The sequence below is a fragment of the Phaethon aethereus genome (genome assembly GCF_964289735.1).
Source record: "Phaethon aethereus genome assembly, chromosome: 9".
NCBI classification, from domain to species: Eukaryota; Metazoa; Chordata; class Aves; order Phaethontiformes; family Phaethontidae; genus Phaethon; species Phaethon aethereus.
The window spans coordinates 6,373,595-6,387,553 of NC_138585.1; the positions used below are offsets into that span (position 1 = coordinate 6,373,595).

The window sequence follows — 13,959 nt, forward strand, 5'->3', positions numbered from 1 at the left end:
GGTGTCCAAGGGGGTCTGCCGCGCCCCGGGCCGGCACCGGGCGGAGGCCCCGCCGCCTGCCCCGCCGCCCCGTCCCCTCCTGAGCCCCCCGCCGCCCGCGCAGGGGCCACTGCCTGTGAGCGCGGGCAGGCTCCGGAGCGAGGCCCAGGCCTCGGGAGCGCCGCTGCCGGAGACCCCGTCCCGGCGAGGAAAGCGGGCCCCGCCAGCGGCTCCCGGCTCCGGCCGGGGCCCAAATTGGGGCGCAGCCCCCGCCGCAGAGCGGCCGGGCCGAGCCCGGGGCAACACGGAGCTGCACGGTGTCGCCCGGCACCGCGGCCCCAAGTAGGCGCGGAAGAAGCGACAGCGGGGCCGGGGTCTGTGGCGGGCACAGCCGCCGGCGCAGCCTGGAGGGCTCTGCTTCCCGGCGCCCCGCGGGGCCGGGCACATGGACCCAGGGCTGGCGGCTGCCCGCCCACCGTGCCAACGACACGGTGCCCGCACCTCCACGGCGGCCGCCAAGCCAGCGCCGCGCCGCCGGTGCGCGGCCCGCCACGGTGCTCGGCGGAGCCGCTGCACCGCCCAAGCACAGCCCGCACATTTACCGCAGCGGAGCTGGCGTGCGCGGCTGCGGTGAGCGCTGCGGGCCGGGATGTGGAGCCGGGAGCGGTGCCCGCCGCCGGGAGCCGGCCGGGCAGCGCGGAGCGGCCCGGCCCACGGCGCCCGCCCGGTCCTCCGCCGCCGCCTCTCGACCCCGAGTACGGAGGAGCGGAGCGAAATAAAACGCTGTGAACAGAAGGAAAGGCGTTTTATTGGAGACTTTACAACGCTAGAAAGTACAATAAAAGTGCTAGTTCACTCTAGAAAAGTTGGTCCCAAAATGGTACTATGCCACAGCATCTATCAGCTTACATAAACATTTATAAAATCGCTATGAACTGGCCCCTGTATTAGAAACGCTATTTTTTCCAACATTAATCTATGTAAAATTGAAGGATCAAAACTTTTTAAGAAAAAGGGTAAGCATTCAAAAGCAGAACCTACCGGAAAATCCATTTTGGGCCAGGTTTGGAGTCGAAAAACCCGAAGGTAGTTTAAACTTTCATTATTATTCATAATATGCACACGGAAAACTATTCCAATTTACAGGAAACCGTCTTTTTTTTTAATATCAAAATATTTTTTTAGACCTGTATAAAATTACTTTTAAGACCTCACAGGACACTGTCTCCTTTAAAAAATATATTTACCACTGCCAAAACGTTTCACGAGTGACCCCGGCGGGTTTCGTTTGTTGGTTTCTAATAACCAGCAATATCGCACATCTCCTGCTCTTGCAGCAGTCCCCACGTAAGTACTATTTTCACGAAAAGCCACAGCTCGGAAGAAGCTGCAGTGCTTTGCAGACCGAGGAAGAAGAAAGAAAAGATGAAGAGGAGGACGACAGTGTCTAGGCCCTGCTAGCCCCGCACCACCACGCGTGGAAATGCCTCTGCTATTAAAAGCTCCGCTTTGCTTTCCCCAAGGCTGAGCCCGAAAAGATTATGTCCGAATTAGAAAGGAGCTGAATTTTGAGGGCTAACCAGCCTATTTTTAATTACACACACACACCCCCAACCCCTCACAAACAAACACGCACAGGAGCAGAGGAACGAACGGGAAACCCGAGCTCGCCCGGAGGCGGCCGGCCCGGCCGCCGCCGGGGCAGCTCCCACACTTACACTGCCTTCTCCGCACCGTAGGACACTACACGCGGAGCAGGGCTGCTAGTTCTCCACCGCAACAGTTTGGGGACAGAGAGAGGGAAGTCCGCAGCTAGAGAGGAGGAGGAGGAGAGACACGAGAGCGCAGGAGAAGGCGGCGGGATCGGAGGGGGGCGGCAGGGCCGGAGCACGGGCATTTCTCTGGCGGCGGCCGGCCGGAGCCTCCCTAGATGTCTATGCGGGAGTGCAGGGCGCTGTGTTTGCTGTCGTGCTCCCAGTAGGAACAGTGCATCATGGACAGCTCGGCGGGCTGGCGGGCACAGGCGAACTGGAGGCCGGCTCCGTTCGCCGCCGGAGCCGCGGGCGGCGCGGGGCTGGCCGGGCTGAGCTGCTGGGGGTGGTGGGCGTGCGGGTGGTGGTGGTGGTGATGGCCCATGCCGTTGTAGGAGTTCACCATGGTGGGCAGCGCCATGCTCTGCACCCGCGAGTAGGGGCTGTAGGACGCCGGGCCCGAGAGTCCTTTCACATTGACGGGGCTGACGTTCCCGCCAGACATCTGGCAGGAGGCGTAGGGCATGGGCGCGGGGGGCTGCGCCAGCGGCCAGGAGTTGTTCATGAAGGTGGACTGCAAGTACTTGGGCGGGGAGAGGTAGCCGTAGCTGTCGGGGCTGAAGAGGGTCTTGCCGGGCTGGAAGTGGGTCGGGGGCGGCCGGAAGGGCCGCTTCATCCTTCGCCTCCTGCGGTAGTTGCCCTTCTCGAACATGTCCTCGCAGGCGGGGTCCAGGGTCCAGTAGTTGCCCTTGCGCTCGCCGCCGCCCTCCCGGGGCACCTTGATGAAGCACTCGTTGAGGCTGAGGTTGTGGCGGATGCTGTTCTGCCAGCCCTTCTTGTTCTTCTCGTAGAATGGGAACTTGCTGATGATGTACTGGTAGATTCCTGACAGCGTGAGCCTCTTCTCCGCGCTCTCCCGGATGGCCATGGCGATCAGGGCTACGTAGGAGTAGGGGGGCTTCTGCGAGGGGTCCGGCTTCTCGGGGCCCTTGTCGCCGCTCAGCTCCTCCTTGCCCCGCTCCGGCTCCTTGCTGCCGCTGGTGTCATGAGCCAGCAGCACCACCGTGTCCTCCTCGCCGTCCGGGTAGCTACTCATCATGGTGCCCCGTGTCCGTCGCCCCGCCGCCCGGGGCGCGCAGCGAAGCGCCGCGCGGAGCGCTGCCTGGTGCGCGCAGTCCGCTGCCGGCGGCCGTCGCGCCCCGCTCTCGCCGAGCCCGGGGCCGGGGCGCAGATCGGGAGGCGCCTCTCGCGGCGCCGCTAGTCCGAGCAGCGCGGCGGCGGCGGCGGCGTCCCTGCCCCCGCGGGCTCCGCTCCGCTCTGCCGCGGCGGCCGGGCTCTTTTCTGATTTGTATGGGCCCGGACGAGTTCCGCTTGCGTCAGGAGCCCGCTCCCCTATCGCCGCTGAGCCGCGGGGCACGGCCGGGTTCACCCCGCAGTCACGGCGCCGCGCTCAGCTCCGCGCACACGCGGCCCGACGTGGCCCCGCGGAGCGGCGCGGAACCGCCCCGGCCCGGCCGCGCCGCCGGGGGCGGGGGGGCGGCGCGCCACGGGGGGGCGGGGGGGGGAACCGCTGAGCGAGTCTCCGCCGCCCGCCCGGGGAGCCCGCCAGGGCCCGCGGCGCCCCGCTCCCCTCCCGCCGGGCGCGGGCCGCGCCGGAGGCGGTGGGTGCGGGGGGTGTGCCCGCAGCCGCGGGGCTGTCACACGTCCCGCCGCACACGCGGCCGCGTTTATATGTCTTGGCCCGGGGCCCCGCCAACCGATGGCGCCCGGGGAGCAGGAGGCGGCTGCTGCCGCTGCCCGCGGGTCGGCCCTGGCAGCCCGTGTTTGCGGGAGGCAGAGAGCGAACGGCGTCGGGTCGCTCCTTCTCCCTCCCTGCACAATATGCGCAGGCAGCCAGCGCGGCCGCGGGGCTAAACGGGCGGTGGCGAGGCGCGGGGGAACACAGCGGACAGCTTTCCCGCTCCTCCCCCTGCAGGGCTCCGGTTTGTTTCAGACGGTTCCTGGAGCAGCCCGTGTGGCACCCGCAGTCCCCTGCGCCTTCCCCTTGTTCGCCGTCAGGTAGAGCCCCCCGCACAGCGTAAAGGCAGCACAAGCGCAGCCGTGCGACAGCAAATCACTAGCGCGGGGTTGCTGCAGCCGCAGGCAGGCGGACAGGGGATGCTTGGCGCTGATTTCTAATGGAGCCGGCAGCCCGATCCCCGGGAGCGGGGCAGGCTGGCCCTGTTTGTGCCCGTGCCCGCCCCCGCCGCCGGCAGCCGCAGGCGCCGGGCCGAGCTCGGCGGGGCCGGGGCCACCTGGGCCACCTGCGCCCCCCGCGCGGCCCCCGGAACCCGGCACCGCAGTGAGCCGACTGCTGCGGTACGGAGCTGACCTGTCCTCCCCTGCTCGGGCACAACCCGGCGTTTCCCTCCTCGGGCTGCCCAGAAGCCACCCTCGGAGGAGGTACATGCACGCCGGCCGGCAGGCTACGGCCCTCGGACTCTGTCTCTATTGAACGCGAAGCGCTGCGCAGCGCTATTCCCCGCCCCGCGGATTTTACGTGCTACATCTGCTACAACAGTTTTCGTGACCAAACGCAAGCCCGGAGGGCTGGCAGCTCTCGAGCAGCGTGCCCGGGGCAGCCGGCCTCGCCCCTCGGGGTGTCCTGGGGCTTCGGCAGGACTTCTCCCTTTCCTCTGTGGCCAAGGGCACGCTAGTTCCTGCTCCCCCCCGGAGGGGCTGTTTGTGGGTGAAGGCAGGCGAAGACGTTGAAATGAATTTTAACAGAGAAATTAAATACCCCGTCGGGGAGCTATTGTCTTTATGTATATTATTACATCTCTCCGTTAAAATACGTTTCTGCAGCTTCGCCTTATAGCCATATAACGAATCCCTTATCGCCCGTCGGCGAAGAAACACATACCCTAAAACCTTGACTGCATAAATTCGGTCACAGAAACGAGGCCCCTGTATTTCCGCACCCAGCCGCGGAACAGCGCACGCCGGCCCCTACGCAGCCCCTTAACGCACACAAACGAAACTGCGGAGGGATGAGGCTCCAGAGTTTCCCTCCCGGGCCGGGCCCCGGCGGCTCGCTCCGAGCCAGCTGTGTCCCGCCGAGGGGCCGCTCCCGGGGCCGGGGCTGCCGAGGGCCGGGACTGCCGGGCTCCCCAGGGTCGGGGCTAGCTCCTTTCTGCCGGCCACCCATGCTGCTGTCGGCGCTCCCCCTCGCAGGCATTTCCGCGGCGAGGGCCGGTGCAGGTGTAACAGCACCGCTGCGTATGTCATCACCTCCGTCAAATGGCAGATTCTTGCGTTTTCACTACTAAGCCGGGCGCGCAGCTCCTCACCAGGGCTCATTCGCTCGCAAGAGGACATTTGACATCCGAGGGGCTTGTTTGGGGTTTTCTGACAGCCCCGCCAAGGGGGGGTTCGGATGAACACCGGGGCAGACGCTCAGCCCAGCGCTGGGAGCGGCGGTGGGGCCGAGCAGCGGTAAAGGTGAGCGCGCAGCCCCGCGTGCGGCTATTTGGATGTACTACTGACGTTCGGCAGAAGGGCAGACAGGCACTGTCGCGACCCCCCCCTCCCCGGTGCTAATTAAGCCCTTGTTGGGACGTTAAGGAACCACCTGAAAACGCAGGAGCTCGGCACTGAAGCTGAGCCTCGGCTCTGTAGCTGCAGTTCAGCGGAGCACTGAGGTCTTATCGGCACCGACAGAAATGTAGCCGCGAGCGGAACGCAGGCGACAGGAACGGGCGGCGAGCAGAGGGCACGGCGAGCCCTTCCCCGGTGCAGGAGCGTGGGGTCCCGCCACGACCCTGGGGAGCGGCTCGATCTGCCGCGGCCGGTTCCACCGGCCGCCGCTGCCGGGGCCGGGCAGCGGGCAACAAGCCCGGAGAAGGCGAGGGCAGAAGGAACCAGCGGAGCTGCTCCCGGACCGGGCCGTGCAGCCGCCCTCGGGGCTAGGGGAAACAGGAGGGGGGCTGGCAGGGGAGGGGGCTAGAAGGGGAGGGGGGCTTACCGCGCCGGTGCTCGGGCCCCGGCCCGCTGCGGCGACGGGCAGATCGGGGAAAGGGCTCTTGCTTTCTTCACACGAGGGCAGAGCAGCCCCGGCCCGTTCCCGGTGCAGGGAAGCCGGGAAGGAGACGGGCAGAGTGGGGCTCAGCCCCAGCCGCCCAACTCCGCTAAGAAGCACTCTGAGAGGGGCTGCAAAGCGGGGCTTCGCCCTGCTTCTCCGGTACCGAGCCGGGTCCCCCTTCCCGAACAGAGCACGCCCGCCCCGCGTTGCAGCCCCACGCCCGATGCTGCAGCCGGGAAGCGGCTGAGCCGGTGCCGGCGGGCGGAACGGCCGTGCGGAGCGGGGCACGGCGGGCGCGGGGGCCTGCGCCGGGGCGCGCCACGGGCACAGCCGGCAATCCGGGCGAGGCTACCCACGGGCGCCGTGCCTTCAGCGGCAGCGGCGGGGGACTCGCGCGGCCCGGGTGGGTTTCTCTACTCACCCCCGCGCAGGCAGCCGAGCCGATTTCTACCTGGAAGGTGTGGGGTCGGTTTGTTTGAAAACGCGGCAAGCTTCCTCTCCCAAACATGTTTGGTTTTGGTTTGGGATTTTTTTTTCTTTTGGAGAGAAACCGTGCCTCCGGCAGGGAGCGGCGGGACGCCCCGGCTAGGAGCGGCCCGCTCCCATTCGGCTGGCGCGGCCAAGCCGCCGCCTTGCAGGCACCAGGGCAGGGCTCCCTCCTCCCGCACCGAGACCCGGACGGAGGCAGGCGACACAGCTCCGTTCCCCGGCTCCTACCCGGCTCCGGGCGCGCTGCCGCGCCTCGGTTCCCGGGACGGGCGCACGGCGAGCGGTGCGGTGCAGCGGCCAGGACCCACCTCCCGGGACTGCTCAGCACCCCGCGGCGGTAACGGCATTAACCCGCTTAATTTGGATCGCGTGGGAACGGCTCGGACACGGATCTAAAAGCGGACCCAGGCGCCCCTTGTTCCGAGCCCCCTTTCCCCGATGACCGGGACCCGCCGGGGCGGAGCGGGGCTCCGGGCAGGGCCGGGGCGCGGTCGGTCCCCGCTGCGCCTTCCCGTCCTCGGCACAGCTACCAACACAGCCGCGACAGGGCGGTCACCCCGTTACCGTTTCAAGAATTTCTAGTTTCTTCGCCCCCCTTCCCCCCTTTTGGTCCCAAATACTACCAGTCTTCAAGATCGTGAGTATTTATTCCCATAACACAGGACAATAAGGCTACACGGGACCCTGGCGTGCGAGGGTCTGTGCTGCGCTCGGCGCTCATGACAATTACCAAGATGTTCTGCGGGAAATAAAACGTTCCGGCCTCAACGAAAATGCATCAGATTTGATCTGTCAAAAGGCTGGAAGACGGAGGCGTTTTCCTGCACTACTTACGCGCGGGAGATCCGTGTGCCCGCGGCCCCCCGCTCCTCCAGCCCATGGGCAGCCCGGGCCGCGGCGTGCGGGCTGCCGTCCCGCTTCCCCCCCCCCAGTGCCCGTTTCGGTCCCTTTCTAAATGACACCTGAACGCAGGGCTCGATCCTGGAGGCGCTGATTAGCAGCACAGTACTGGACCCCAGGAACAATCATCTTTGCAACTTCGACGCAACCATTTTGTGAGAGAAAATTGCACGCGTGTCACTCCCTCTAGACCCTAAAGCCTGGCTTGAAAAAGCTTTCGTTTTCAGAACCTCACCTCTCGCTTGGCCTACAGATCACCTCGCCCATCTAGGGACAGGACACACACACAATCCTCCTCTCCCGTCTATTCAGGATTCCCAGCAGCACGGTCCCGAACGTTGCACAAATGCTCTTTAATTACATTCCTTGGGTGTGACGCCAGATCAAGGAAATATTCACCTGGAAAGTGTCGTCTTCTACATGAATGAGTCTCATTGTCAAAACCTTGAGCATATATAGGTGTGTATGCGTTTTCCAGTGGAGAATTTGGTTTCTCGTTTATAGTGTAAAGCTAAAAATTCTGGTAGCTTCAGGCTTGTTTTTACAAGCTCCCAGCCGTACGAGGATTTCTGTTTTTACAGGAAAAACTGAGCAGCCCATAGCCCATGATGGCTGTACATCCATAATGTGAGCTTCATGAGGAACAGAGTAACTTTATTATGATCTGGACTGAAATCACATTGAATAAAAGCCCATCTAACAGGGCCTGAGGGAAAAGTCACAAATGGGCTCAATTCTATACCCACTCCAACAGGAATTTTAGAGGGAAAGGTTTTAGGATCAGGAGAGTAGATTTCCTCCTTCAGCTGACACTGTGAAGACATTTTCACTGTTTCATTTCATTTTGAGCCTGTTCCTACTGCCTCAATATCACAGAAATCCATCTCATGATAAAAGGCAACCCCAACCTTTTTCCCTCTTACGTTCCTACTTCCCATCTCATCCCTACTCAGTTTCTTTTCTGTAGCCTGAGCCAGAGTCTTCACTACAGTTGTGTTTGTTTACGCTTAGAGGACAGGCCTACAGGAAAACAAACTATATATTTCACCCTACCATTTGGTAGTTCCTTTCTTTCATCTGAAAACACAGCCTGATCCAGGGAAGGTTCTTGAATTCACACAACTGGTTACATGATGAAATGCAAACAGTTTCTTGTGGTATTAAATGGCAGCCCGCAGCAGAGTTCAGGTTGGCTGTTATGGATTCACTAGTTACGGCTCTGCAGGATAATCCTGTGTTACTGCCATCCTGCAGTTAGTGGCCTACAGCAATGCTGCCGAATGCTGCAAATAAAAACAAACAAGCCAGCCTCCTCTTTTTAGACAGAGCAGAAATTATGTCTCCTTAGGAAGCTTGAAGCAAAGATCGTTTGTATCAGAATCTGACAACTTCCAAAGCAAGCTGCTCCTTCTAGCACTTCGAAATTGATGCTTATTTTTCTACAAAGCATGGGTGGGGAAAAAAAAAAAAGGAACAAAACCCCCCTGAACCATACAAGTCCACTCATGTCCAGATCACCCTGAAGTTGCAAATTAATAGCATTGTACAAGAAAATTAGAGCCAAAGCAGGCTTCTCCCATTGTTGCTACAGAGATACGCTGTTTAACAGATCATTTTTAGGTAACAAAAAAATCTGCATACTTATTTAGACTGTTTCAAAAATTGCACTGTTAAAGATCCAAGCAGGGAAAATGGTACAAATTTCAGACTATTTGAAAACAGAAGGCTTCAAGAAAAGTTCTTCCAACCAACCTAGGGACAAAGAGAATTTATTCCTTCTATTAATTCTCTGAGAACATGGGTCCCAAACTATAGGCATGATTCTCTCTGAAATCATATAATCTATTCAAGTCTGTTTTCATTCAGGGTCTAGTCCTGAATGAATTCAAGCCCTCACCTGATAAAACTTTGCTGACAAAAGCCCTTTTAAAGAGACAGTCATACCGGCAAATCTGTTTTAATCTGGAGAGCCTGTACAACAGGCTTGAGGCTGAAGCAAGCTCCAGCAGTTGACAACGTTAGTTATCTTTGCCCGTAGCGGGAGTGCTTTGCCGTGGCAGTACACAGGGATACTCGTGCCCAATCTCACGCTGGGGGCTCCTACTCCTGCAACAGACCTGGCCAGATGGGGACATGCCTGCACATGTTCACAGCTACGCCATTTTAGTTTGAGTGAGCAGCTCCTGGTGACTCACTCAGGCCACTGTATTTGGGCAGCACATCTGTGTACTGTGAATTAAAGTTTTGTCTTTAGCAGCTTCTTGAGAATTTGTGCAGAGCATGTTCAGTGCTCTCTGTCCACTTCCTGCAGGCTCCTGCAGGGGAGGTGCTGCCCTTGGAGCAAAGCTACACAGATACAGCAACATACTGTAAAATCCACATGCATACTCAGAGCTTACTATCTGCACTGTAACCAGTATGTCATGCATTTCTGAGCAACTAGAAGCAGTTGGACTTGGTTAAAGCTAAGCAGTGACGTCTCGAGGTCTTCCAGAACTTGTAGAAGGGGCTAGGTTAGTCAGGAACAGGGTGCTTTTGTTTTAAAATAGACTGCCCACATCTGGAGTTTATGTACATGTTACCTATATAAACAACTTGTGAATAACTCCATGTACAGACAAGCTTCTCCCCCATCTGCTCAGTGAACAGAAGCCCTGGCTGAAACACTGTGAGAATACCCTGCCAGGTCTGGAGGGCAGAGTTAAGGTGAGAGAGGACTACCATGCCCCTGCAAACTGCATCCACCTTCTCTTAAAAACTTGAGGTGTTAGATGCAGCCCACGTTCAGGAGGAACACGTGGCATCGCCACACCGATGTGCGTGCAGCCTGCGTGAGCTGGAGCAGTAAAGCCGTTTCTGTATTCTAGGCTCCTCAGTTGGAACTGGTGCACTTGACAAACCTACCCTTCCCTTGCTGTGCCTCTCCTGAGCACAAGCGGCACTTCAAAACAATTAGAAGCACAAGTTTGTTTCCTTTTAAATGTAACTACTATGTTTCTGAAAAGATTGTAAGATTGCAAATTACATAACTAGGTTTGATCTGAGAACAAATCTGTTTTGTTGGATCAAACCACATACAATCTCTAGAGAATCAGGTTAAAAGTGATGTGATGGAAGTGATTTTCTTCCTTTTGGAGGAAAAGAGCTAAGCTGTAGCCAAAGTCAACTTCAGATTACATACAGTCCCCCAAAAAACTTGAATGCATAACTTGAAAGCATGCACTCATTGGAGACATAGGTTGTGGTGCCAGTGGAAGGTGAATTTGACCCTCAGACACCTTTTAAGTCCCTGCATTGTCCCAATGAACCAGTGGGCTTGGAAGCACAATGCAATCCCAAAACATTAAATTTCCCTTCACAGCAAGAACAGAAACCTTGAAGAAGCTGAATATTTCAGTTTGAGCTCAGCCACCTAAAATCTGGAAGTTGATTTTTGTCTGTACAGTCACCCTGAGGACTTTTTGTCTATCTCACAATCTTATTCCAACCTTCTGAGTATGTGAACCTGAACTGGAAATCTACCAAACATGGGAGTTTGCATGACATTTCCAGCCTGTCCTACTTTTGACCTGGCCAGAAACATCAGCACATCAGAATTGCTCACGGTTTTCCAGCATTTCTACTTCTGGTTGTAACGAGAGCAAGGAAATGCAAAGCAGACCAAACAAAAAAAAAAAATTAACCAGACTTTCTTAGACTCTCAGAAGGGGCTTGGTTCAAATCCAGTTGAGATGTAGATGAAAGTTCAGCCCGTTCATTTTATTACAGTTTGTTTACTTACATATAATTTCATTTTAACTTGTTTTCCTTTTTTCATCCATTTTGTAGCTATCCCTTGCAACAAATAAAAGAGATACACCCATTATAAGAATAGCTGTTGGAAGAAGTTAAGCCCCGCAGGCGAGTCCAACCTATGCTAGGCACAAATAATTCCACCCTGGGACCCAAGGGTTCCAGTCAAAGGTTCTGTCAGAGCCAGCCAGAACAACCTGGTCAGGCAGCAACAACTCCGCGGGGAGGTCAGGACGAAATAACATCTTCCCCATGGTGTGATTCAGGGCTGGCCGGCACAGCCCACAGAGATGATGCTGACTGGAAAGGAGAAGGGTGAGGATGGCCATAAGTTTCAAAGATTCAGCCCATGTCCCAGAGACCTTCGGCCAAGCAGCTCCTGGAGAACTCTGGCCAAAGGCATGTGTGTGACTGGGGATAAATACCTTTGGGGCTTATAAGAATCACCATGATGTCCACAGCAGGGTTCAGAATATAAACATCACTTTAACATACAACAACAAAATGCAATTATTTGCAAAATAAATCTCTCTCCCACTTCTTCCTTGTCCTGTGAGGTACCTAGTTAGCTTCATACCATCCATCTTCGTCTTCCTGGTGCCATAGGTGTCTCACATTAAACATGAAATAATATTATTTGCATAGGAAGGCTACTAGCCAGTGTGCCACATGACTGAATAGTGTATTGAGCCAGTTCTGCTCCATGGCTTCATGTTTGGCTTAGCTCTCGCATGCCCACTAAATACGGAAGCATGTATTGCACTGACCATATGCCAAAATCTTCAGCAGATACTTGGAATAATAGTTCAAAAAGATTAAAATTTGTTCTTCTCCTGTGGTTCATTTTTAATGGGCAGGGTGAAGGGCTGGATTTTTTTAACCTTCATTTTGTTTGTCTTAAATCAATAGCAGGGGAAATGAAGGCATTTGGCTGTTTCTTTTTTGCCTTGAGTGCTTTGTGTATCAGAGCAGCTCTGAAAATGCTCAGTGCATATCAAGGAACAAACGCAGCCCTATACATGGCTTACATGCCAATGAGGAGAAATAGCCTCAGCCTCACCTGCTAAGTTAGTTCATCAACAACTACAACTCTCCTTAAAGCATAAGTCTCTACTAGTTCATGTTATGATTGGAATAATCTATGGCATTTAAGCAGCATGTCACGTTTCGGGCACCTCAGGTATTTCACAAACAGCATCACTGCTGGAAGGCATAAAGCAGAGTTTTACTTGCTATTGGATCCTCCACTAGTCATTTAATGTCACATTTTTGTACATGCGGTTTCTCAGAATTAGGTAACATACAGTATCTTTAAATGCACCTGGGAACTCATGCGTCTAAATACTGATCACTATTGCTAATATTTGAAAATCTCAGTTTGAAAATGTGGTATTTAGAGCTTGACCATAAGAGGCGTTAAAAATAAGGAATGAAGGCAGTTCAGCACAGACTTTCAAGGAAGATACCACTCCCATTGAAACCAAAAAAAGACAGAAAGTCAGCAATGCTACATGCCCTTGAAGAAATGTTCCTAAGTACCATCCAGGAGCAAACCCTCTACTGACCTGTAAAACTGATACAGGGATGTAAAGAACTGTGTCTCTGTATAAAGACGTAAAGAGCGATATCTCTTTTCCCTGCTTGTGGGAAGACTGAAAAGTAATTGAAACACCAGGGCTTTTAAACAGGCTTTCAGAATAATACAAAGCTAAATTTTAGTTCTTTTGAAGCTAAAAAGGAATTTCCCTCTTCATCTCACAGGGAGCGGGATTTCCCCTACTGTTTAAGATTCTTCATAATGAAAAGGTACTTTTCTGTTTCAGTTCCTTCTGTCGGGTGAGGTGTTAATCCAGCACTGTCACAGCCTTGCAGCCATTTTGCACATTTGCTAGGAATTAACAAAAAGGAGAAACTATAGTTTATGACACATTTGAAGCCTAGCTTTTCTAGTAAACTATACGTTTACAAAACAATTTTTTTCATCCAGCTTTGAGGTAGAAAAAAAAGTAAGGCCATCTATCCTTTTTTGCTCAAGTGTTTATGCATAGAGTCTTGCCTACCTCAGAGACTTACTACCTTAGCGTTACCTATAGAAGGACTAATGTGAGGGACAACCCCATAACTCATTGATTCATCGAGCTGGTGCAAGCCTGTATTTTGAGAAACCATTTGTTTGGAGGCTCCCCCCTTTCCAGAAAGACTGTTAGATTTTCAGTCTTTGTTGTAGAAGAGATTCTTCCCTGAAGCTAGTAAAACACTTTGTTTTTGAAAAAAAAAAAAGTGTGTTTTTATAAACAATTATCTTCAGCTGAACAACGTAACAAAAAATCCCATCTTGGCTTCAGTTTTTCATTAGAAATACCACCAATTTTTGACAAAAAGCAAAACTGCCTAACTATTCCTTTGGGCAAAGGTCAGTTTCTCATTTAAACTGTTTTGATAAAAGATTTCTGATTAGTGCTGCCCTGGGTGTCTGAAATGTCCAGCTGAAATGTATCCTGGGCAGAAGCACAGGCTGGGATCAGGGCTTGAGCGATGCACAGGCCATCTGTGGCTTTACCTTCAGCCCACAGACAGCCGAGATATGATTGTCCTGCGCTGCCATGGAGCACCTCTGCTGCCACAGGAGCCGTGGAGCACTCTGTCTATTGTGCAGAGAGCTGCATTAATTCAGCTACGCTGTTTGCTCTCAATTTTAGTGTTCCTGAAAATTGGCAGAAAAGCTATTTATCAGGATCAGATGCCCATCACATCAGGGCCATCACATCACCACAACCCTGATTAGATCAAAAAAATGGAAAAATTGAACTCATATAGCTTGTTTTAAATGGTGATAACTATAGTCAATCAATAGAACTGCTGTTTGTATGACTGAAATTAGCTTACTTTGTGCCATTTCTTCCACTAAAACAATTATAATATAACATCCTTAAGGGCAGGGTGGCTTGCTCCCTCTTACCTCCTTGTATCAAGAACCTGTACCAGGTT

At 55.0% G+C, this 13,959-nt stretch overlaps 1 protein-coding gene across 1 annotated transcript; it reads right to left on the reverse strand.

Annotated features, from left to right (window-relative positions):
• Positions 1-1,384: 1,384 nt before the first annotated feature.
• On the reverse strand, positions 1,385-2,829 carry FOXL2 (forkhead box L2; the record flags this gene model as incomplete). Its single annotated transcript, XM_082003510.1, has 1 exon — positions 1,385-2,829. One exon carries the CDS (start codon positions 2,827-2,829, stop codon positions 1,906-1,908), a length of 924 nt encoding a protein of 307 aa, XP_081859636.1. The 3' UTR covers positions 1,385-1,905.
• Between the last annotated feature and the right edge of the window lie 11,130 nt (positions 2,830-13,959).